Source organism: Drosophila eugracilis, unplaced genomic scaffold (genome assembly GCF_018153835.1).
Source record: "Drosophila eugracilis isolate 14026-0451.02 unplaced genomic scaffold, ASM1815383v1 contig_1765, whole genome shotgun sequence".
Lineage (NCBI taxonomy): Eukaryota > Metazoa > Arthropoda > Insecta > Diptera > Drosophilidae > Drosophila > Drosophila eugracilis.
In genome coordinates, this window is record NW_024572605.1 from 2,542,224 (window position 1) to 2,566,282 (window position 24,059).

The following is a 24,059-nucleotide window of genomic DNA, read 5'->3' on the forward strand; positions in this document are numbered from 1 at the left end:
CTTTGGGCCAGATGAATGTGTTGCAGCTGCTCTCTGGATGTCCCTTCGAGATGAGGATTAATGGTCTAGCCAGAGAGCTTTTCATACTTGCAACAAAAATAAATCAAAAACTACTTTTTAAGCACAAAAGATTTAAAATTGTATTTCAGGGAAATTAAATTTCAATTGACCCTTCAAACATATCAATTATTTGAAAGCCAAAAATGAAACTTGAAGCGGCCTTCAAGTGTCTTTCTCTTTAAAACATTCGTAGAGATCAACATGTATAGATGTCAAGGGTCCATCAAACATTCAAATTTCAGATCAATTATATACATCCTCATGTTTTAAAGCACTCTGAAAAACGAAAAATTTCTTGGTATCAAAATGTGTACTTTGCGGAAATGCCCGACAGAAAAAATCGATCTGCCGACGACAGATGTCTTTTCAATTTTCGTCTTACGGCTTGAAATTCCAGCAAAAAAAAACAGCCAAACTGAAAATTTGTGCCGGACATGCCGACGTGAGGTTTCACCGGCAACATGTGGCTCTTGGCCGAAACATAAAGATCCAGGTGAGGAGCAGAGAACAGGCAAAAATCGGCAAGAAAAATGCTTGAGTAATCAAATAACCTCTTCTGGCTACCTGCGCAGCTGCAGCTGCCAACGCACTCTTCAGGTGTGTATGGGCCCGATTCTATGGCATGGCAAGGCCCGGCATAGCCCCTGGGATGTTTGGCCAGTGGATTAACATAGCAGAGAGGTGGAATCGAAATCCCAGGAAGGTGAAGAGGCAGGAGGCAGGGCTCAAAAGAACCCAAGCAAAGATGAGAGAGAAAAGACTCGGCTACCTGGGCTTACCTCACTAACACACCGACGCTCAGGCGCGTATTCAGATACAGATACAGGTACTCAGATAACTCACCTTGACGCCAACGCCAGCTGTACTGAGATACTCAGATACTCACCCATACCCTGGCAAATTTTAACGGAAAAATGAAAGCAAATCTTTGTAACCAACTTGGCTTGAGGAAAAACCAGTATTTCCGAAACGACTCCGATCGAGGTGTGTATCTGTTGGATAGAAGTCTCTCCATGGACTCCTCTCTTTGCAGCTTTGCCTGAGCTCAGGTCGTGGAGTCTCTCTTTGAGTTCAAGTTCCATTGCCCCAGCCTTCAAACATCTTCACGAGTCCAACTCGAGCTGGGGGTTAGGACTGTTCTTTAGATACATAATTACCAAGTGACCCAATGGTTCGTTCGACACATTACTTTGTTGTTAATTTTAAGCGACTAGATTTTAATATTTATTTGATGTTTTCATTTGACTAACTCGATAATTGTTTTATTGCTGCCTTTTAAATATTTAAAATTTCAAAATAAACGTTTTACAAAAATCAAATCAACTTATATTATTAGCATAAAGTCATGGTAATCATTACTCCATGGTGCAGATTTTTGAGAGACTTTCGTACTCAAACCATTCCGCTCCAAGCTTCAAATCTCAATTCCCGCTCTTTCTGTCACGCACGAATCGAACAACTCCCGCGTCGTTCTGCAGAAACAGAAAAAGATACAGATAAATATACTTGCTTGCGCATCTGCAGATGGTTACTTATTGATGGGGCACGTCTTGGCGTTTTACTACCTGTTGATGGGGAATTTGCTGCGGCCAAGGTCTCGCTTTGATTAATTACGGTGGAACGGAGTGGATAGGAGACGAGCCGAATGTCCACGGATGAACAGTCGATGGCAAGGCTGCCAAGATGCCTATTAACACTCGCTGACTATTCATCACAGTTTCAATTACCCGACTGACTGACCAGACAGACTGACTATATTGATTTGAATTATTGGAGAGGGCATCCCCTTAAACACTAATATTATGGCCAGTTCATTACACTCTGAATGTGATTGTATGTAAGTAAGAATATTTAGTACTCTGGTAGGCCATACATAGATCGTTTCTGTCAAAGAGGAATTTTCATTTGTTTCATTGCTTGTCAGTGTTAGTTCTTATCGAAAACTGTTAAAAGAATGAAAGTCCCAAGAAAAGAAAAATGCTCAAAAGTATGAGAAACATTTAATATTAAATGATCGCCCGTATAAACAATGCCATTTGCTAACTCTAAAGTCTAGACATAAAAGATTCTTGATGTACCAAACTCCTCCTTTTTCCGTTTTGCTGATCCTGGCAAAGGGTTTTCCTCAGGGAAATGAAACTCCAGATTTCAGATGATATGTGTTTTTGCAAATTAATTCCTCCCTTCATCCGGCGGCCAACACTTTCCCTTGACCTAAGCTGTTCGGGAGTTTGACCAATTCCAGTCGGGACTGCTGCTCTGGCTGTTCTCCTCCAATGAGCACGCACTCTCAGACCTCATGGGAAAATGCAGCGTTTGGATATGGGCGGAATATGCACTTATGCACTTACATGATATATGGCGACCGCAAACGGTTTCCCTTGGCCATCTTATCACCATGACGCCTTCTACGGCACTAATAACTCTATGAAGTCGGTACGTGGCTTCTGTGCTAAAACGCTTATTAGTTGACCGCCGATCCCTCCGTCCAGTCGGAATCGGAATGCATAATGATGAGGCTGCCGCTCATAAAGGGAAATTTTCTAAAAGAAGACGATAAAGTGCTGACCATCGGGACGTGCCCGTTTGCAGTCGATTCTTGGCGATCATCGATGCCCGGCACGTCCGCGAGGTCTGATTTGTGGCGATCAGCAGGGATAGCCAACACACTCGTGGCAGAAATAACAGGCCAGGGATTAGAGGCAAGGTAGCCACCAAAAGGCGATTCTCGGAATGCAGAAAAATAACAGCAAACAAGGTGAGCAAATTCACACTCTACCACAGACTCATACCGATTCTTTTTACTTCGCATTTGGGTCTCTTTGCAGGTGCTTTGTTTCCATTACCCATGCCAACGCTCAAACTGAAAGCCGAAACGCTTTGGAGAAATATTGCAATCACAGCAGAAAATATGGTCTTAAACTAGTTTCGCCACGTTTTCGCTGAAATTGAGACCAGCACTTGACTTGACACTAACGCTGGCCAAACAGTCTAAACAAAAACAGAAATGAGCCAAACCCAAAAACCAAATAACTTTAAACTTGAGCATCAGCAAGAAAGAAGAGAAGAAAGTTTGGGTTTGAAAAAGGAATTGGTGGGCAAGTCGAAAAACAAAGAAGTTCAAGGATACCCTCACCCATCTCAAACATTTAATTTAATTTCAGCAAAAACTCATAACTGATTCAGTCCCCCTTACTTTTATGTCCGTCATATACTTTGCCACCTATCATTTCTGGCCAATCTAATCGATTGATTTTCAGCTAGAAGGCCCACGAAATCGAACATATTGTTCATGGCAAACACATTCATTAGGCATGACATAATATTTGATGAAAACAAAAACGGAAATACGCAGACGTAGACCAACTGGAAAGATCTCGGGTGTGAAGCCTGTTTATAAAATGGGAAACATATTGCAGTTTACTACCGAAAACCAAATCACGAGTCCCAAAATGCTGCTGGACTAAAGGAGCGGTGTGTCGGAAAGTATGACTAAAATATATTTTACCGCAGAAGGGTGGCATGGCGGTGGTGGTTGTGCGCTGGAATAATATACTCCCAGGCAAAGAAAGCAAAAACTACCAAACAAAACAAAGGGCAAAACTCGAATGGGGGACAGTGACAACAATAAAATTAAAATGAAACTTCGCTGGAAACCCTACAAGTGAAATATGACCCTAATACAACTGCCCGTTGTCGGCGGGGGAACAATCAACCCTCTCCTCCGCCAAAATCCAGAGCAGGAATACTACAAAGTGGGTCTCCAAACTCCGATCGGAACTGCAGAGAGACAGACCAAGAACAACCCCCAGACCGATGACAAAGGTGGATTGTTCAGTGCCCAATGACAACTGCATGCTCGAGTTCGTGGATTGCTCGGGTTGCTCGATCCCAATATAATGATAAGCCCTAACCACCGAATGAAATATGGTCTCTGCTCAACTGGAATGCATTCACTTTGTTCAGTTCGACATTCCAGCGGAGCGGGTTAGCGGGTTGGAGGAATCCATCTAGTCTTGTTTGCAGATTGCACGATGTATGCATTAGATAGTGCTAGATATCTTCTTTTTTGTGTGTTCCCGACAATCGTTTGATAAATTGCGCTCTCAGATAGAGGTCTTCCTCAGATCTCTTTGAGCATAAATATTTATTTACAACAAATTTGCTAACAATGCAGAAATGTCTCCGTCTCCGATGATCAACTGAAAAGCACGTCCAAAACAGACAAAAGAAATTGGATATGGCTAAGCTCTCCAAAAGGTTTTCTTGAAAACCTCTTGATACGAGTATACATAAATGTGCGCTTTCATTATAATAATAAATTATATAATATTCAAGGAATATTTAATGTTTATGTGTACTGCATTTTATTATTTCCTCTTAACATTAAAAAAATAGAAAATAAACCTCCTAAGTCTCGTTTGTTTGTACCTTTTAGTACCAAGAGGCATGTTTAGGTATAACAACTGAAAATAAAATGCGCGATTCGACCAGCAGCCATGGGGAATTGGAGCAACAAGCTGCTGGTGGCGATGGCGGGTCAGGCCAAGCCAACCTAAAGCCAAAGCCAGAGACAAAAAAACAGAAACAATGCTAAAAACAGCGGCAGCAGCCAGTCGACATTACCAATAAATCGACCGAAAAAGCCACGGCGAAGAAGGCATTGACACAAAAGTTTCGGTTTACGGGCAAAAGGTGACGAGTGCCGAGTGCCTGGTCGAGTTGGGTTGAGTTGAGTGTCTTGCGGTTAAGGAAATGCAGGCCCAAAAGTGCAGCTCGTAGAAAGTGCAGCCACGACCCAGTTCGGAGGTTGGGGGCGAGATACCTTGTGGAAAATCCACTCCGAAACGGTATTAGTTGGGCAATTCGGTAACTCGATAGGGAAATGGGACCGCAGTTGGAAGCCTGCCAGCTAAGCGGCTTAATAAAGAAATCGGAATCGGTCGAGCCCATGTATATTGGGGCTATAACTCATTTTCCATATCCAAAAAGCGGATATTTCAATTGCCCAAAAACCCGGACCACACATGGTGAGAACCATCACTGGTCAAACACAATAAGTGCCTGCCCTAATGCACAGGGACTTACTTCCCTAGCAGATCATAAAAAACCACTTCGAGGCAAACAACCGAACAAAAGGGCGATAGATGGCATAACAGCTCCGTAAGATGATAGCCGAGTGGTCTTCGCCCGGAATCTTTGTCATTGCTGGGTAACATCATAAGATCTGAGGAGAGGAAGGCATTTGACAAATTAGTCCGTCATTTGGGAATTTCAAATGCAATGGGGGGCTATAGATGGGTTCCCCGTATTACCTTGCAAGTGCACCGCCATATCGCAGGCACCTTTCGAACTTTAAGCCACCCAACAGCACAAATTGCTTTTACAGCTCGCTTTCGTAAGCTTCTCAATTGTTTTATGTGGCCCGTCAACGCTGTTGCTGCTGGCTCAACTGATGTTGCTGTCGCTGTTGCTGCTGTCGATGATTTTGCTGTTGCACCTTGTGTTGACGATGATGACGTTGGAACGACTAGGTTAAACGCTGAATATTATTAATTGGATTTTACGCAACTTAAGCAATGAGTGCAGTGCGTAAGGGTTCTGTCAAACGCATACAATGTTAGGAAGCTACATTGGTTGGTTGTGTGAAAGCTACAAAAGTTGGGTCTTTAAACTAAACAAATACCTCCGTGTTGTTTTTAAAACCCTCCTTCTGTTTCTTTAAGTGTACTAAGCCAAAACGCTTATACTAGAAGATTTGAACCATGTCGGAGTTGGGAAAACTTCAAGGGTGCAAGTGAGGCAATCCGCATGTTGTTCATTGTTACCGCTTTTCATTTATGCCAATAGACCGCTTTGCATTCTCACCTTTTTGCGCTGCTGGGTGTTTCTGCGTAAATTGCATTTTACGCAGCACCAGCGCTAAGAACGAGGTCATTTGGCCGCTCTCGGATTACCTCAAAGTGCAATTGTCTATGGAAAATATGGTCTACAGTAGCTGTCCGGGCTTTTCAAGTCCGCCGGTGGTATGATGATCACGATGGTCTTTGGTTATTTTGAGGCGAGGAACGTGCCGTCACAAAAAGCCGAAGTTAGTGAGCGGCAGCTTCAAAGCGATGGCCAAACCTGGCAGGGCTGACACTGCATTTCCGGTGGCTCTGACCAATGGGTTGCCCACCTCCACATCCATTTCCATTTACATTTCCACGCATTAGGTGCTTCCGTGACGCAGGCGCATTGTTGGACTAATTTCAATTACCTCAAACGGCATTTAAGCAAATTAGAAACTTTTGTGACCGCAGATCATTTCTCCAGGGGGCCCTCTATTGAACCGGAAACTCAAAACTGATGCCCAAACGACGGGACAATCCAAACAAAAGCCACAGAACGCTGTTCATGGGAGTGCGTTCTGTTAAAACAAATGAAGCGCGAAATTCAAACAAAACAAATGCTCGAAGTGGAATTTCGAGGAAAACACAAACATTTGAAAATGTTAAGTAAATTCCTTACAGTAGGGATTGCTTAGCAGGTACTAGATACTGCGAAAATAAGCGGAAAAGCATGTCTTTTTCTCAATACCTTAGGTATGATGTTCAAAAAAGTAATAGAAATTTGCTTTAATATTATTTTGAATGAATTATACTTTCAGAATACACAACGTTTCTATATCTTCTCAGTAGTCCCTAGATATTTTGCATTTTCATTGATCTGTATACCATTCTCTTGAGAGTAAACACGAAATTTTTAGAAATTCCCCAAAGCAAAGTTCTATTTCTTGATCAATTATTTGCCCATAATGAGAATTCTCTCTAACGTAAACAAAAACGCCGGTTGTTTTTTCCACTTAGTTGCCTTGCAAAATCTCCCATTAAATGAACAGAAATGAAGCGTATCCCTCGGTGAGAAAAATAGAAGCTATTTTTCGAACGCCCCTGCAACGATTGTTTATGCTATCCGAAAGGTGCCCACATATGGTTGTAATTAGTTGGGATTCTCTGGTCAGCGGCCACATGGTGAATAATATCACATTTTATTAGATACTTGCTACTTGTTCCAACTTTTTGTTATGCAAATCAAGTAGGTATATACATCTACCTTTGTGTGTTGGAAAATTAACATAATATCGCTGTTAAAGTGTACTGTATGTGTACTTGGTGGGTGTGCCGGCGTCATTGACAGGCAGAAAACAGAAAGAAACTATTTTTGTGGTATGGAAAGTATAGCCGAAAAAGGTCAATTACGCGACTTCCTACGGCGCAGCTCGGTGGCTCATTGCCACTTTCCCAGGCCCGGGGAAAGAACCCATCGGAGCGAAGCGACCCCATCCTCACGCGACTCCGTTTTACACAGTCGAATGCACTTGCAAGTTGGTAACAAATTATATTTTTCACAATCCACTTTTCGGGCCAAAGTCAACGCGGGGGTTACTGCGAGCCGAGAGCTCTGTCATTATCGTGATAAACAACGCGCTGAATCAACCTACCAGCCACCGGAGTTCAGAGAGGGGAACAGGTGTCATCCGCTTTGCTGTTTATCTGGAAGTACACCTGTGCCGTTGCTATGGAAAGGTACAGCACAGAGAGAGAGAGGTTAACCCTCTAACAGGGAAGGGTTTTTATGAGCAAGCCTTTCCAGACAATTTTATATGGCTTGCAGTTTGCTCGAATTTCCAATTTTTTCACCTGAACATCGCTAATTGTTAACGCCATTTGGGTAATTTGATCTATTTCGCGTTGAAAGCGTTTTGCTGAATCATTTTCAAGTAAATTACACAACCAAAACAGAAGCTTGCAGAAATTGCTTGGCCAACTTTTCTTCTTGTCTTCCATCGCATTATCGTTCCGACTTACCTGTCGAAACTTCCCGTGAATAATTAAGAAATTAGTTCATTATGTTGGCTGAGAGCAAAGTGGAGAAAAACTTAAACGAAATGCAAATGAAGATGTCTCGACAAAAGCGGAGAGTCGGCTTTCGTATAAGGCCAGAGCATGTTTGGTTTTTTGTATTTGGATTCTTCCCACCATTAAAGTAGGTTTCTTTGTCCATATTCACACGGCCAGCTCAGCCAAGAAGATTGAATTGATCAATATTTATCTGTATCCCACTGATTTTGTTATCGATTGCGTTAAGAGTTATCGCTCATTTTTTTCCCTTTGCGCAATGACATCATTTCTAAAAATACCACTAAATTAATATTTAACTTTCCTGATGAACGAGTGACACATCCCTCTTATGAAAGCCAAATCATATCTTATCTACACCTCTTCTTATCTGAGCACACAGAACTCAGGAGATAAGAGTGGCAACATCCAGAGTTGCATAGGTACTTAGAGCATAGTATCCATATCGGAGGAACTGCACCCACGGCAACAACTCGTTGTCCACGGTTCGTTCAACTTCGGCCCAACCTCCATCGCAGTCCAGCAAACAACAAACAGCAACCAGCAACTAGAAACTCCAGGTCCACAGCACATAAACACCATCGAACCAAACAAAGCGACAATAGAATGCGAAGCCAGCTACAAAAACATAAAAACACCAAAACGATAAAGAGTTGACGGTTAAATTCAAATAATAGGAGGGTGGTTCAGGAACCGAAGTTTGGAATACTCTTACTGCTTCATTTAGGAGGAAAAATGTTATTCTAAAGAGATTTTGTTCAATTCTTGGGCTATAATTTCTTTATAAATTATATATGATATATAGTAAAATTGGTTAGACAAGTTTCTACTAAAATGGCAATACTCTTTGCTAAGGCATCGAACCTATTGTACAAACACTCGTACCTCGAAACCGACCTCGGACCTCTCTGCTGAACCATTGAACCCCTGATCCTCTGTGCCCTCTCTGCAGTGGCCAGCACAGAAAGTTGCACCGAGGGGCAACATCTAAGCCTGGGCCGAGGGTCAAACGTGGTCGACATGCAACATATGCCAGGTCCGTTCGGCCGAGTTCGGCTCGACTTGAATATCCGTTTCATTTCACGGCGGTTGAGGCCTGCAAATGAGTCACGACGACCAAGCCCAAATGCAATTCGGGCCGAGAGTTGAAAATTGAGACAGAGCAATTAGCTGCCATTGCGGCGATCACGTGCCGGCCAAAAGCAAAGTAAAGTAAAGCCCAAAGTTCCGTTTTTGTGCCTCCTCTAAAGTCAAGCGACGCAGGCGCGACCTCGTTTTCTTTCTCCGATTTCTGTCTGGACTTTGCCGACGGCTCCGCTCTACCAGCCCTCGTCTCTGGATACCCTAAGTAGGGGTACTGAATGGGGGTATATTGATTTTTTGAAACCTGACAAAGAATTTTAAACAAAAAGTCTTATCGACATATAGAATGAGAAAAACTTTTGATGTGCATAAATTCAGTTTTTCAACTTAGAATTTGGCATTAATCTGGAAGATATATTTATTGAAATTTAATCCAAACCTGTTGCCGCTTCTGAACTGAGTATCACTGTTGTTTCAAGCCGTGCTTAATTTGCGAGGGTATGTTGATAGTATAAGTTACCCTCCAGTCTGGTTTGTTGATGTAGCCTTTGTTGCGCATAATTAACAACAATAACACCGCTCGCCATTGCTTATTTGACAGTTTTGCAGTTGGCACAGCTGCTTGCCCACATTTTGCAATTCCCCTCGACTGCTGCCTGTGCATTATGCTTCGCCTGGGTCTCATTTGTTGCCGTGCAGATTTCCATGTATTATTTATTTGTTGCACTCGGATCACCCCTCGCAGTCCCATTTTGATTTCCCACCCCATTCATGTAGCAGCTGCACTTCCAGTGGCCCCAGAATGTCGGCCATCAGGTAATGGAATTGCAGAGATCGACGTTTTTATGGTTATTTTATACAGAAAACTACATCTATTTAAAATTTTCCAGATAATTCTTTAATGTTCATTCTAATGGTGATATTAATAGCCTCTAAATGTCATATCTTCCCAAAACTAACTAAAAATAATGATGATTTAAAGATAATGTAATGCTTAGCATAATGAATGTCGATCTTTTCCATTATTTTATTGTTCTTAATTTCAAATCAGTTCCGTGCAGCCATCTTTGAATCAAATCTAGAAAAGAACTTGATTCCCTATAATCTTAAAAGATTTTCGGAAGCATGGAGCTGGAGAGATCTTCACACTCCCCAGAAATGGGTTGCCCATGCCCATACCCTGCTAAGCCAGTCGAAACGTCATTGAGCTGTCAGAGTGAGTCGATTTTCTAAATTCAATTAAATTCCTCCCCCTGTCCAGAGATCGCTATGATTGACAGCTGGCTCGATCCAGTCCCTCCGCATCAGCATTTTGGGGAGTAGTAATTTTTTGAGTTCGGGGAACCAAAGTCTATTAACAGACCTAAAGATGGCGGCTTATTGTTTGGTAGGGAGTGAAGGAGTCTCAAGATTTGCCCAGAACACAATTCAAATCCAATTCAAATCAAAATTTTATTAGAGCATCTTGCTCAGCGATATTCCCATCAATTAAGAGGGAATCACTTATGTTTACCAGTAACCGAATACCACTCAAAACCCAAAGCCATAGGGCTCAGTCGAGGATTCCTTTTAATTGGAAGAGTTCAAATAATTTATGGCCTTCCGAGGGGAGTTTCTGTTTACACCAAGTCTAAGGCCACTATTTATTTGTGCAACAAAAGCTGAGAAATTTCCATAATAAAAGTTGCCCAAAAAATATATGCCTGGTTCTTGGGAACCAGCGTCTGCTCCACCCCCAAAAACAAAGTTGCACACGTTTTGAGATTTACATTCACCCATAAATCTTCCAGCGGCGGCGCTTTCCGCCTTCGCATGCAGTTGCCCATTAAACGACACCAGGAATCGGATCATGGTCGGGGATTCTGCGGAATAAGAGGGGTGGCATCAGGCCAAGTGCTTTCACTCGCAGACCATCGCAGACATCCCCAACATCATCTTCCACTCCTCCCGGTGCATCTGCCAGGTTTGTTTACTTCTCTGTCATAAAATTTTAATGCCTACTTTGGCGCTAATTTAGTGGACGGTGGTGGCCATGTCCGCCTCCGGATTCCCTTGAATCCAATTAACTTTCGGATACGGGAAGCTACCGAAATACCCCTACGACGCACGTTATCACGCCCCAACTGAAGTTCGTGCCTAGTTGGTGGCCGGAATGTCTATTTTGGGCAATTTGACTTGACTTAATGCCCATTGCCATTTGAATGATGACAGACAACCGCCCAATGACATTTTCCTGCCAGTGACATCAGATCGAAAATGGAGAACAGATCCGCTCATGTCACATAAATTAGCTGAAACTTTCATTACCACCAAATAAGTATTATGAATAAATATAAGCGATGAGAAAGGTAAATAACAAATTTCTTGGAAAACTTTTTGGGCCTAATGCTCATCTATGGTATTGTGGGAACTAAGAAAGCTATTTGGGAAATTAACCTTTTTTTGGAAAATACTATTAGTATTTTAAGAACAATATTTAACACACTTTATTAAGTGCGATCAGACCCCTTAGTTATCTATAATGAGACTGCATCTAAGCATTTTCCTGTGCCAAATTTCATTGCATTTTAAGTACACCAAGGAGATGCCTGCTTTGATCATTATCGGATCTCCAAGTACTGGTCTAGGCAAATCATAAACTGGAGTGTGCAGCCAATCCATAAATAAACCCGATGTTTTTGCACCCATATCTGGAGGAGAAACACTGCGCCGGAGTTGGCATTTAGCGCCGTCTGCCGATTGCTATTTATATATGTGGACTGGGAATGGGACTGAGACTGGCACTGGGTGATCCTCGGCATCGGTGTTCATAAGTGCACGACGGGGTAAACAAGCAAACAAAGCAAAGCAAAACAAAACTCCGGAGTTCGGAGTCCGGAGTCTGATTAGTGTCAAGCCGGGCTATTTATGAGTGTCTCGATGGGATTAGCCGGCACCAGCTGGGTCTGCATGTCGTCTATTTTTGTGTTTTTACTTAGATAGTTCAGTTGCTTGTGGCTAAGTAATTTCCAGTTGTGGCTCACGATCAACTTTGACCTCTTTTGTCCGAATGGCCAGGCCGCATTTGATGGCCAGCGTTTATGCTTATGGCCAGTCTTTTCTTTTTCCTTTTCTTTATTTTCTTTCTTTTTTTTTTTTTCCATTTCATTTCGGGCATTTGGCGAGTTGTAGTCTGAAAACCAGTTTTCCACCACTCGGTTTCCAGTTTTCAAGTTTACACAAGTTAAGAAAGCTGCTGCAGCATTCAAGCCAACTGCTTGCTGACTAACTGACTGCCAAGACCCTGTTGATTTTTTATCTTGCACCTTGTTTATGCAAAAAATATTTCCAAGCTTGCATTTTCTTCAGTCGATCTTTTGTTTTTGCTGTTTGCATACTCTAGACTTGACTATAATTTCATATGGTGTATATGCGCTTTAATAAAAATAACTTGGCCATAAAGTGCCTGTGTGTTGCCTGTCACAATCTGGATCTCGGAGCCTTAATGGACTCATAAAGCTCCAGGCTGAGATGGCCAGGCCCGATATGCTCAGGAATGTTCGGAACTAGGAAGAAGTGGAATTTGTGCTCGAACTGCAGGGTATAGAACCCCTTGGGGAGTTTAGGGGCAGCTGTTCTTCATATCTCTTGTGCTCCTTGATTTTTATTTTGGGTTTGTTCTAAGCCTTTTGCTTAAGTTTAAATATATTGAAGAAGTTGCTCTTCTTTTTCTTAATCTTAACTAGAGACACCTAAATTATAGCACCCTCTTTCAGGCAAATTATATCTTATTTTTGCATTGACACTGAATTATAATTAAGGGGGTAATTTCTGTCTATAATTCACACTTGGCATCTCTGGTCGCTTCTCTTTTTTCCGTGGCTGGTCGTGATCAGTAATTAGGTTTACGAGCTCGTCTTGAATGAATTGAAATTGTTTTGCAGCTAAGCGGCAATTATGAGCTTCTCTCAGTATCTGCCAAATCCCCCCAGCATTCCGCCACCCACCGTCCAGTTTCATTGTGAATGGCTGATCGCCAGTCGACTGTGTCAAGGGCAGCGCTCAGTTTTGCTTACAAGTATTTTAATTGCATTACGCAAGTTTTTTGTTCTCGATAAAACAATGGCAAAGGCGGGGAAAAACTTTTCCCTGTCTGACGCATACCATAGCCCATATCATTTGTTTTTGATTTGTAGCATGCAATTTATCACACCCGCAAACCATGAATCACACCTGGCTTGTTGGTAGTATACAGAGAGAAATCTTGTTACCAGGTTCTTGGTAATAAAATTCTTGTTATTGTTTACTTCACAAATTATATTTAAAGGGCAGAATAAATCTTCAAAAATACAGATAAGCTAAGAGATCTCAGAACTTAAAACGAAAGCTGGATGAGAAAAACTTTGCTCTACCTCTCCCCACCCTGCATAACCTTTCAATAAAGGTCTAACGATACTAGAAAAATATACATATAAGATGACCAATTAGGGTAATATTTTTTCTCCATGAAAATCCACAGTAGCCCCGATCACGACGACGAATCAGATGACGGAGTACAGAAGTCGCTCCCGGTGGCAGGCAAACAAACGTGACATTTGCCCGGAAAGCTCTGTGGTTTCAACCGGGCGGAAAGGCAGGGGAACGGGAAACGGAAGTGCACAACATGGAGCACAAAGCAAACACAGAAGAAAGGGAGCTGATAGGATGATAGTGATAGCCATATAGGAGATGCATAACCCGAAGGTGAAGCATTTGCACGCCATTAACACCCACCAACACTTATTCCCATACTGCCACTGCCTCTCCCCTCAGTCATCTCCGCTCTTTTGGCCTGCACGTGCACTGCGTCTCAGCCGCAAGATTCGAGTGGGAGAATATGGCCATAAATAAATGTCATAATGCAATAAAAACGAAAACAAAACAAAAAGCATCTATATGTACTTAAGTGGCACAGCTCACAGGCGACACGCGACCGCGACCCCAAATGCATAAACATATATACAAAGGTATATATATGATCATGCAGTTATATATATTATGAACAATGCATATGGAATGCCAAAAAGGAAATCTGCAACGGAATTGCGTGTAAAATGCAACACTTCGCGAGGAATTTTATTGCGTAGGCGACCCTTGGGAGACATTACAGTCACTCCTTGAAAAAATAACAATAGTTTTATATCCAATTATTTTAATATAAACATTATATTAGTTTTTAAGCATTAATTAAGTATTAAGATAAACGAAAAATCATAGGCAAACCTTGTTAGCCAAATGTTAATACAAGTCGCTGGATTTTAAAATGGCCAAAGACTCTTTTTATGATGCAATTTTCCATGTAGGAATTGATGTTAAATTGTTAGGCCTAAATTGTCAGTAATTTCTCTTTAACCGTATTATAACAGTGATTATGGGGCACACTTAACGGCAGAAAAAGAACTATAACTACAGCTATGTATAAATTGAAATACAAAATTCCCTCAACTCTTCCAAACATCGCGTGTTTATGTGTTTGTAGTCGTGGGTGCGTGTGTCGCAGTCACGCAAAAGTCTTTCGATTTCGTCCAATGCCAAATAAGGCCTCCATCTTGTAGTTTTTTTACTTGGTACCCATCAAGCAAAAGAGCATATTGTATTCCAGATCTGGGAACCTAAAACTTAGGCAGCTAAAGTCGCTTGAAGATAGCGATTTCTGATTTTCTAGCATTTACACACATAACAAATTTCATATCGATCAGACAAATATTGGCTTTGATATAGAAACCAATAAGATCTTTACTAGTAGTGAAGGTATTTATTGGTCGGTGCTATATACTATAAGGTTTTTTTTCTTGTTTATGCTGAGCTCACCAAGAGCGCTCGACTGTAACAACAAGAAGAGGAGTGCTGCCGTGTGACATGTGGATTTCTTGTGACAGCGTTTCGCAAAAGTTTTAGCACCCAGTTCTCTGAGAGCTAACCAAGCCGACTTCAGCCGATTCCCCAGGCAGAGTTTATTTGCTTAACTCACTTTGAGAAAACCGAAAAACATTGCTTATGGAAGACAGCAAAATGCCATATGTGCAGCTTGAAAAAATTGAGAACTTATGAATGATCTTTGAAAATAGATAATTCAAACCTCTCTTACCCCTAAACAATTTATCATTTCAACCTATTAATAGAAAGAAATATTCGTGGCAAGGCCTGATAATACTTTTTAAGGAATGCAATTTCTATATATATATATATCTTGCAATCTATAAGACTTCATAAAATCAGGCAGAACATCGGGAAATGATTTTCAGGTAGTTTTTTATGGCAAAAAAATTTAAAAAAAACTTGTATTATTAAAAGTTAACTATTTCGACTGCCAGTAAAAAAGAAGACAATTATAATTGCAATGTTATTATTTCGATCCCCGATTTTAGCACGGTTATATCACTGATACCATACATACACACGTACTTTTCCCTATACAGAGTACATCGCTTTCTTTTTTTGGGGCTCCAACAGATCTGCCAAGTTCAGTTCCGGTTACTGATTCTTTTGTCTGGGTTTTTGTGCGTGTGTTTGGGTTCGTGTTTTGGGTGAAAATGATAGTTTATTATCGTAATTAATCCGGGTTAATGTTTACTGTTGGCCAGCGTTTTGCTGACTTTCGCTTATGCATACACAACTGCTATTTTTCATAATCTCTTTTTTTATATTAACGGAATTTTTAATTTGATAAGAACTTGAGAAAAATAAACACTTCCCAGGGGGATTTTTGGCTTTCTTCGAAATAAATATGGGAGGCAAACAGAAATCATAACTCAAGACACGACTCATAAGAGTTTTCTTCGCCAGTTAATAAATGCCAAAAGAGTGGAGGGTTGACTTCGATTTGTTTGTTTTGGGTTCACTCCAAGGGGCTTTGGAACGGATAAACGACGACTTAACAAGACCGCCGACTGGAAGCCAGGAGGATGGTTAACAAAGCCAGCGGCACGGAACAGGAGGTCCTGCAGCCCTTTAAAAGGCATTTTTTTGGCAGCTGCCGGCATCCAAGGGTTCATTACTGGTTCCCGGCAGGACGCGTGCGCCAAGTCAAACGCAGGATAACCCGTAAGTGTGTCCTTATGGCGCAAACGTAATTCTATTTATTTAGTTTCCCCCAAGCAACAGGGTATATCCTGATTTTTTATGGTTACACATTAAGAATTCCCTTTAAACAGAAGGGGAAACTAGAGCAGAGTGAGGAATTCCAATTTTGGATAAACAAAGTCTGTTAACATTTTTTGTTTATTTATTTTTAGCTCGTAATAAAGCGAATGGTGTTTGAAAATCGAATTAAAAGAACTACCGAACAAGGGTTAAAATATGCATCTATATTCCATATTCAATTAGTCGAAATATTAATTTTGTTTTCAAAATCTCTTGTAACTTTACGAAACCTTCCCTCTGGCATTTTTGAAATTTTTAGAAATAAATCGGAGAGGACGTGTGCGTTTCAAATTCAATTTCAGTAATGTTTTCCCTGAGCTGGCAATAAATTCTATCGCCTGACACTCTATAAACATGGAAATGGAAACTGCAATATATTTTGTAAACTTACCATTAGTGGAAGAGGTTTTGATTTGAGTCGAATTTTAATGACATTAACCGTCGTGACGCCGGCTGATGATTTATAGAGATCCATTGTCGGGGGATGTAGTGCACCACACTGTGGATAATTTTGACCCAAATGGAAGACAATTTCCCTCACATGTACTCCCACCTCAGCGTCTCTTTCCTCCGGATCTGAAATTTTATGTGAGTTGTGCGTGATCTTAGCAATTATTACCTCCCCAACTTTCCTACCGAGTCCGCGTGCCGTCAACGACAAATCTCTCGGTTAGCCGTAAAATCGAGAGGCATGTGGAAAAGTGATAATCGACGAGGTGGGGAATGAGCTCTGACACTCAGATTCCTTTTATTAATTTTAATGGCCCAGCTCACAACAATAGAAGTTCAGCTTAAAATAGAAAATAAATAGATTAAACATTGAATGCAGTGAAAATATGCCTTAAAATTAAACGGTGTCCATATAAGTAACATTAGACTAGACAATTTTAAAGTTCTGGCTGGGTATTCAGCCATAGATATCCCAAAGATACTCTCAGATACAAAGGCAATTGAAAAAGAAACCGCAAATTTGGGGCTGTCAGCAAAGCGGAAACTTTCGTATCTAAACGAAACGAAACGATGGCAATCCAATAGATATCAACGAGTCGCAAACGATGACAAGTACAAAAGTAGCAATTAAATCTTGAGAAGTGGTGGGAGAAAAGGGCGCACTCAATACAAAATTTAGCTGAAAGACGAAGTCAAAAAAAAGCACATTCAATAGAATATGTAGGTATAGTTGAACAAAGACAGGCCGAAAGAAAAAAACACGACGCCAATTGTCTTGGGTGGGCGTGTTTTCTAGAGAAGAGAACATAAGACAAATCAATCGGATAGCGAGCGTAACGTTTGCAACTGGCAGATGAAATCGCCCAGATAGCGGATATACTCGTAAAGCATGGAAAATTGTGTTCGCATGGAATGCCAGAAAACTCTCTACAGTTAGCTCTGCATTAACTTCCTGCCAGTTGGGGTAACTGACAATTTGGCAGGAGAGAAAGCATTTTCTTGCAGCAACAAAGAACCAATTTGTTGTTATCAGAGATTCCAAATTGGTTACAGTTTTTATAGTTCAATCGGATGATATATGTATGTATGTATGACTGAAAGTCACAAGAAAAATAGGAAAATTTAAACAACGAGAAAAAAGGCATTAGTTTCTGAGATAAACCAAAACATTTAAAAGTATTCACCAAAGTATAATTTAATTTTTTATTTTTCCTTATCCACTAACACTTCACACAAGTTTCTAAGCTGTTTCACAGCTCAATCCTTTGTTAGTTCATTAATCAATTTCATGAGCAATAAATTCGATTTTCCTCTAATCAACATAACAGAACAAATCGAGGTCATTCTTGGCGAGTCACCATTGCGCAATTGAAAATGCCATATCGCCACGTTGGATCAGCAAGCGGATCGAAGAACTGTGATTTGTTCTGCATAATTGAATCAATTGAGTGAGTAGGGGCCGAAAAATAAGCAAAGGCAGCCACATAAAGAATATTTTCATAATTAGAGCAACCGAAAGAGATTCGGGGAAAAATTAATGGAATTGTTAATAATGCGCCGCACAGATTTCCCAGAGGCCCTGCATAAAAGCGCAATGCTCATGGGGCTCGTATCTCAGGGGGCAGAACTGAAGTCAAGCAATTGAAAGCTTCCGAAATTGCTTCCTCTCTTTTTCTTATGCGCCGGCGCGGCCAATGCACTTTTGGAAAATATCTACATGGGTACACTCTAGGGCAGAATACTATCTTTATCGGTGGAATATAATAAAAATATTAATCTATTTCATTACTTAAAATAACTAAGTAAACTGGAAATACCAAAGCCACAAAAGCAATTCCTTACATACATTTCCAATAATTTTAAATTATAGATGGATAGGTTTTCCTGTAATGCCCGCAACTGTATATAAGTGCGTCTCGCAATGAATCGAATTTGGGAGCTGCCATTAAAAACACTTAAGCCCCAAAACTCAGACTTGAAAATCAAATTTAAATACTGCCCAGACTCAAATTAATTCAGGGTGCTCAAGTTTTATGGGTTATCAATTGAGAGAGTCTTTTTAGCGAGGCAAAGGGAAACATATCGACTTGTGTATTGATTGGAAATATGGGAAGCAAAGTTCAAATGCGTCACGATCTCAGTGCTGCGGCTAAATCGCCCCGCCCATGCCTAAGATTTATTATGCCGGAGAACCGAACGGAAGCCTCTTCAAAAACTGGAAGAGAGCATTGGGAGAATAGGAGAAGAGGAATGGCAGTTGAAGAATGCCACTTGAACAGCCAGCGACGCCGTCGAGCACTCCAAGTTCTTCGTTCCTCTCGTATGATGCATGTGCGAGAATGCGATCGAGGTGGAGCAGAGAACTACAGTGGGGATTCTATGAAATGAATCTTTCAAAAGTGATTCATATATTTCCATCATAAGCATCCATTTAGCATAATTTAAAAAATATTTACTTGGTTAATACAAACATGGTAGCTTCCTATTTAAAACAATGTATAACAAATGAAAATCGGGGTCTTAAGGCTCGACTGTAATCTTTATTATTCCAAAGACTCCCGACAAACAAAGTGAAAAGAATCCACAGGAGAAGAGAAGCTTCGCTCTAGTTGGACAAAAGGAGCAGTAACCCTCCAGTCATCTTGGAATGGAGAATAATTGCGATTCCAGCTGGAAGTTGCTTTGCCCCAGGCCCATGTGTCTCACTTCATTTGCAACAAATGTTGCGTGTCTCTGCCAGTGGAATCGTACTATATAGTGTATATAGTGGATCGAGAGGGATTAGGGCCAAAGGGAAATGTCGCTTGTGACGAATTTCTATTTGATTTATGCACTCCCCTCGCAACATATTTGCATGGTTTATGTTCAAGCCCCTCGACATTCGATGTAGTTTTATTACCAAATCAAATACGATTCGCCACAAAGTAAACACTTTCGAAGGGAATCTGTTTTCACATCTGAATTTGAAGTTATGGAGGGAAATTTGGAGACTATCCATTTCCACACTAATATTTAAATGTCAGTAACTTTCTAGCTACCAACAGTAAAAATATTATCAATCAAATATTATAAGCTGAACTGCATGAAAAATCATTTCAAGCATGGTAATAGATCCCAGTGATCATAGGCGGACGAGAAGATGAACTGTTCCCAGGGAAACCATTTGATTGATTAGTAGCTCTTCCTCCCAATCTCCCATTACAAGAACACGCGATTGGCGGAGTGTTAAATTGACGTACGACCAGCACCGAAAAGAGTTTCTTTCTTAAGTATTTCCATTTAGATTGTCTGAATTGATGAACTCGGAAAGGAAACAAAAATCCAATCAATCTTTCGTTTCGAGGGAACCCAACGCGTGCTCTTGTCATTTGGGGCTTCCCGTTCCCTCATCCTACATATATGTATTTACATATATGTATATATATCTTCCACCCGGCTGCGTCTGCGCAACGCATTCAATCACTTCATTTGTTTCCATCCGCAGTCATCTTCGGATACAGTCTCATCTCTTGGTCTTCTGGGCGGCACGTTCGCCGCGGCAGTAAAATGTTTTATTTACCCTGCACTTATGACCCCGTTGCGGATCGGGTTAAGTGAATCTGATACCCATATACCCATATATATGTACATACCCATGGACGGCTGTTGCATTTGCATCTTATGAGGCGGTTGTCTGTTTGTCGGGGCAACTGGAAGATGACAGTGGGGGTGGAGGTGAAGGTGTCATTGCAACCAAACACAGACAAATGCTGTGGCAACCACTTCGAGTTGCCATGTCTTGTGTCCAATGATGAATTGTGTCCCTGATTCCGTAGACAATCATGATAGTCGGATGTTGCTGTGGCGTCAGATGGGTTACAGTCATGATCTTCATCGGAAAATTTAAATAAATGTTCTAATCAGAAAACCCTAATAGAAAATATATTCATAACTATAAATTCATCGAATTCAGGGTTTAGAATATAGGGTTGATAGCTTAAAGGACCAAAAAGATCTTAGCATTTGCAACATAAACTGCAACTGGGTGAGTACTCTTGATTAATTATTAGCATTTCCACAGTACAGTCAATGGTGTCTGACACCAATTGAATGGCTACAAAAAGGCAGCGAGGCTACATGAACACATTTGTAGATAAAAAGATACAAAGATACACATGCATCCACAGATGCATCTTTTGTGTCGCGCCGATCTTTAATTGCAGAATTGTAAGGGGCTCAGGCACTGGATAACCTTCACTGCAGTTGCGTTGCAGATGCAGATGCAGCACTCAACTGCTGTGCTGTGATGGTGATTAATTTGACAGTGTGTCGCCCGATCTGCGTTGTGTGGGTTTTATTAAAAGGATTACACACCGCACAATTCCATAAAAACGCATCTCCATCGGAGTGAGTTGAGCAGTCGCACTGCGCCTAATAAGATTAATTACGAGCGTCTTGCCACGGCTGCAACTCCTTCTTCTACCCACCACCATCTCCACACGGCTGCGTGACCACTTCACATTCATAAATGCCACAGTTGCAGTCATAATATTACGAGTAAAACCAGATGCCTAAAAATACCAAAGCATTCTGTCTGATTGAAAAATATTTATTTGATCTTAGCATGGAATAGTAACCAGAGTTTTAATGCATATCCAGTATACAGAAATCACATCCAATAAAATGTTTAAAAAGTATTCATTTAAAATTAAAAACGGATTAAAAATACAGTAATAAGTTTAGGCTCCACTACTACTTTTGTGACCGCAGCTGTAGGAAAGTATAACATTCTGCCCATGGACGACTCCTCGATTCAATATTTTGACATTAAAAATATCAGACTCATTTACTGCCTACTGTTTCATTAACTTGAAAGCATTTCGAGCACTTTGAGTCCCTCATCCTAGCCAGGGGTTGAATTAATCGCAGCCAAAAATTAGCATATTCCTAAGTGTAAGATCCTGTGGGCACGCGAGGACATGGGTATTTTGGAAACGATAAGAGGCGTCAATAATTGGAATTGAAAAAGGGCTACCGATTCGATGTGCCTTCGGGACAACTTATTTTTCTCCTTATTTATGAAAGGGGCCAGGAAATGAAAGTAAAAACAATTATTTTATTTTTAATTAACTTTTGGCTTCCACAGGGAAGAGGCACTCGCACATACGCAAGACCCCATTCCATTCCCCCAAGTCGAATTGCCAATGATGATGTCATTCCCGCAGCATTCATCTCCCATAAATCACGCGGCGATCGCGAAATCCCCCAGTTTATGTTTTAGCATGCTGAGAGCCATGACAACAGCCGCATCCATAAGATTCGCCAGCTTGCAGCCAAGTGAAGTGGACTGGACTGGAGTGGAGTGGAGCCAGCTGCCACAGATTAGTCAGAGTCAGCCAGATTCGGATACTGGCGCACTTCAATTCACTCGCTGCTAAGCTGCTCGACTGGTTTTCAGATCATTTGATAGTGGAGCAGGGTGAGGATAGGTACCAAAGATCAAGGTAAGTGGCGAATATAATGCTTTCTGTGGGTATATTCCATACTCCAAACTTATTGTTTAAGCAAGAGTGTATCAATAGAAGTATTACATTAGCATCTTAGTCAGTAAGTTACATAAAGCGCAGAATCATCAGTATAACGAATCATCAAGGCTTAACGGTCTTCAGCTTAAGGGTCACTCCTCTCGATCACAAAACTTTCTTTCGCCATAACAATAAATCTGACAAAAAGTAACCACAAAGAGAAACAGCAAAAATAAAACTTCCAAAAAGCCGCAAGAAAATATTCTGAGGTTGGCAAAGGTTAAGGTAGACATGGGCAAAACCTCAGTTCTGGTTGGGCGACTCCAGAAGAATTTCTAAGGGCTGGTCAGATGCAATCGATTGATTCCTATTCCAAAGCCCAATAAAATGAGCTTAAGAGACTGCATTAGTATGCAGACGATGGCACATCTTACCTATGGTCATGCATATATATGCTCGCGGTATGAGTCACCTCTCCGAGTGAAAAGACCAAAACATGAGTAAATGCACATTCATGGATTTTAAATGGGCCGATGAAAATAAAGAAATAAACTGTTCGAAGCACATAAGACTCCGAGCTGCGAGCCGCGAGCGTGACTTGTTTCCCCCATGTTTTGGTAAGTTGCTTTCGCGCTGGCCTCTTTGGGTTCCCGACTTTTGGGCCGTCATTCATTCACGCCAACTGTTGATAAGTTTCTGTGACACATTCAACTCGTTTGCATATCGCAACGGCTAACGAAGTCCAGCCTGTGGCACCATTAGATAGGGTTAATGGACAACTGCTGATTGGCGACACTTGGGGTGGCATTATCACTTCTCACTTAGCTTTTATTCGGTTGCAAGGCAAACGGATACGGCCGAATCCTTCTCACATCGAATCACCATTAAACTAATCATAGAAACTAGACTTTACGCCTTCTGCTCCTTAGGCTTCTCCGTGGTCCAGTTCTTGGGACGGTCGGCCATGATGGTCCAGTCGTTGTCGGCGATGTTGAGACCACCATGTTGCCTTAAAGGAGTGTCTGGGAAGAATTCCCAACCCTGTTCAATGGACATCTTCTTGACGACACCAGCCATGCCTAGATAGGAAGAATGATTAAAAGGGAGTTTAAGCTTATCGTAAAGCGGGAAAACTTACCCAAGAAGAGGCCGACGCAGAGACCGGCTACGTGGTTGTGTTTCCAGGCTCCAAAAACTCCGCCAGCTGCAAAACCACCAATGAAGTAGTTGATTCTGAAAAATTAAATAAGTATAGACCCTGGAACATTCAACAGATGGCTTCATCACTCACTTGTCATCCTTGCCGCGGGCATTTGTGGCCGCCAAGGTGGTCAGTGTAAATGCCGTAGCCATGCCCATCAACGGTCCGGTGTTGTAGGCGAAGCGTCCCAAGGTGGGTATGTAACCCTGTGGCTTGGAGAGGGTCAGGACGTCGAACATAGACCAGGCCAGGCCAGCGGATACCGCGTACTTGTTGGTGGCCACTATCTTGCCGAAGGCATCCTCGCCATCAGGATGGTCGTAGTATTTTGAACGGAGCAGCGACATGGTTGGCTATAGACGATATTGAAATGCACCAAAATTAGCCACAAAAAGACTCTATAGCGAAGAACCATTTGCCCTTTCAGCCCCCTGGAATAGTGGAAATCATTCCTGGACGTTTGTGCTATCACTTGGGAGGCTACTTGGCGTTGGGACCCTCATAATTACAGAGAAATAAACAGAAATTTACTAACCTGCCGAAATTTACGTAATTATTGTGGCGAAGATTGACAAAAAACAGCTGATGACAAGTGTGTACCTATGTGGGGAATGAAAATTCAAAAGTGTGCTGTTAAGCGCATACTGTTAAGCACAATGTTATTGTGCTGTTAATTTGAAAAGCTTAACGTACGCCTAA

At 41.4% G+C, this 24,059-nt stretch overlaps 1 protein-coding gene and 2 long non-coding RNA genes across 3 annotated transcripts; all 3 read right to left on the reverse strand.

The window, feature by feature from the left end:
* Positions 1–1,260: 1,260 nt before the first annotated feature.
* LOC108108910 lies at positions 1,261–16,768 on the reverse strand. The gene is made up of 2 exons (XR_001772497.1): positions 16,597–16,768; positions 1,261–1,532 (listed from the first exon to the last, which is right to left on the reverse strand). It is a non-coding gene; the product is annotated as an uncharacterized LOC108108910 (long non-coding RNA).
* On the reverse strand, positions 2,049–2,527 carry LOC108108909. Its single transcript, XR_001772496.2, has 2 exons — positions 2,412–2,527; positions 2,049–2,356 (listed from the first exon to the last, which is right to left on the reverse strand). It is a non-coding gene; the product is annotated as an uncharacterized LOC108108909 (long non-coding RNA).
* A 6,193-nt stretch (positions 16,769–22,961) lies between the features above and the next one.
* Positions 22,962–23,960, reverse strand: LOC108108891 (NADH dehydrogenase [ubiquinone] 1 alpha subcomplex subunit 11). The gene is made up of 4 exons (XM_017217110.2): positions 23,896–23,960; positions 23,451–23,713; positions 23,298–23,392; positions 22,962–23,238 (listed from the first exon to the last, which is right to left on the reverse strand). Exons 2-4 carry the CDS (start codon positions 23,705–23,707, stop codon positions 23,069–23,071), a joined length of 522 nt encoding a protein of 173 aa, XP_017072599.1. The 5' UTR covers positions 23,708–23,713; positions 23,896–23,960; the 3' UTR covers positions 22,962–23,068.
* Between the last annotated feature and the right edge of the window lie 99 nt (positions 23,961–24,059).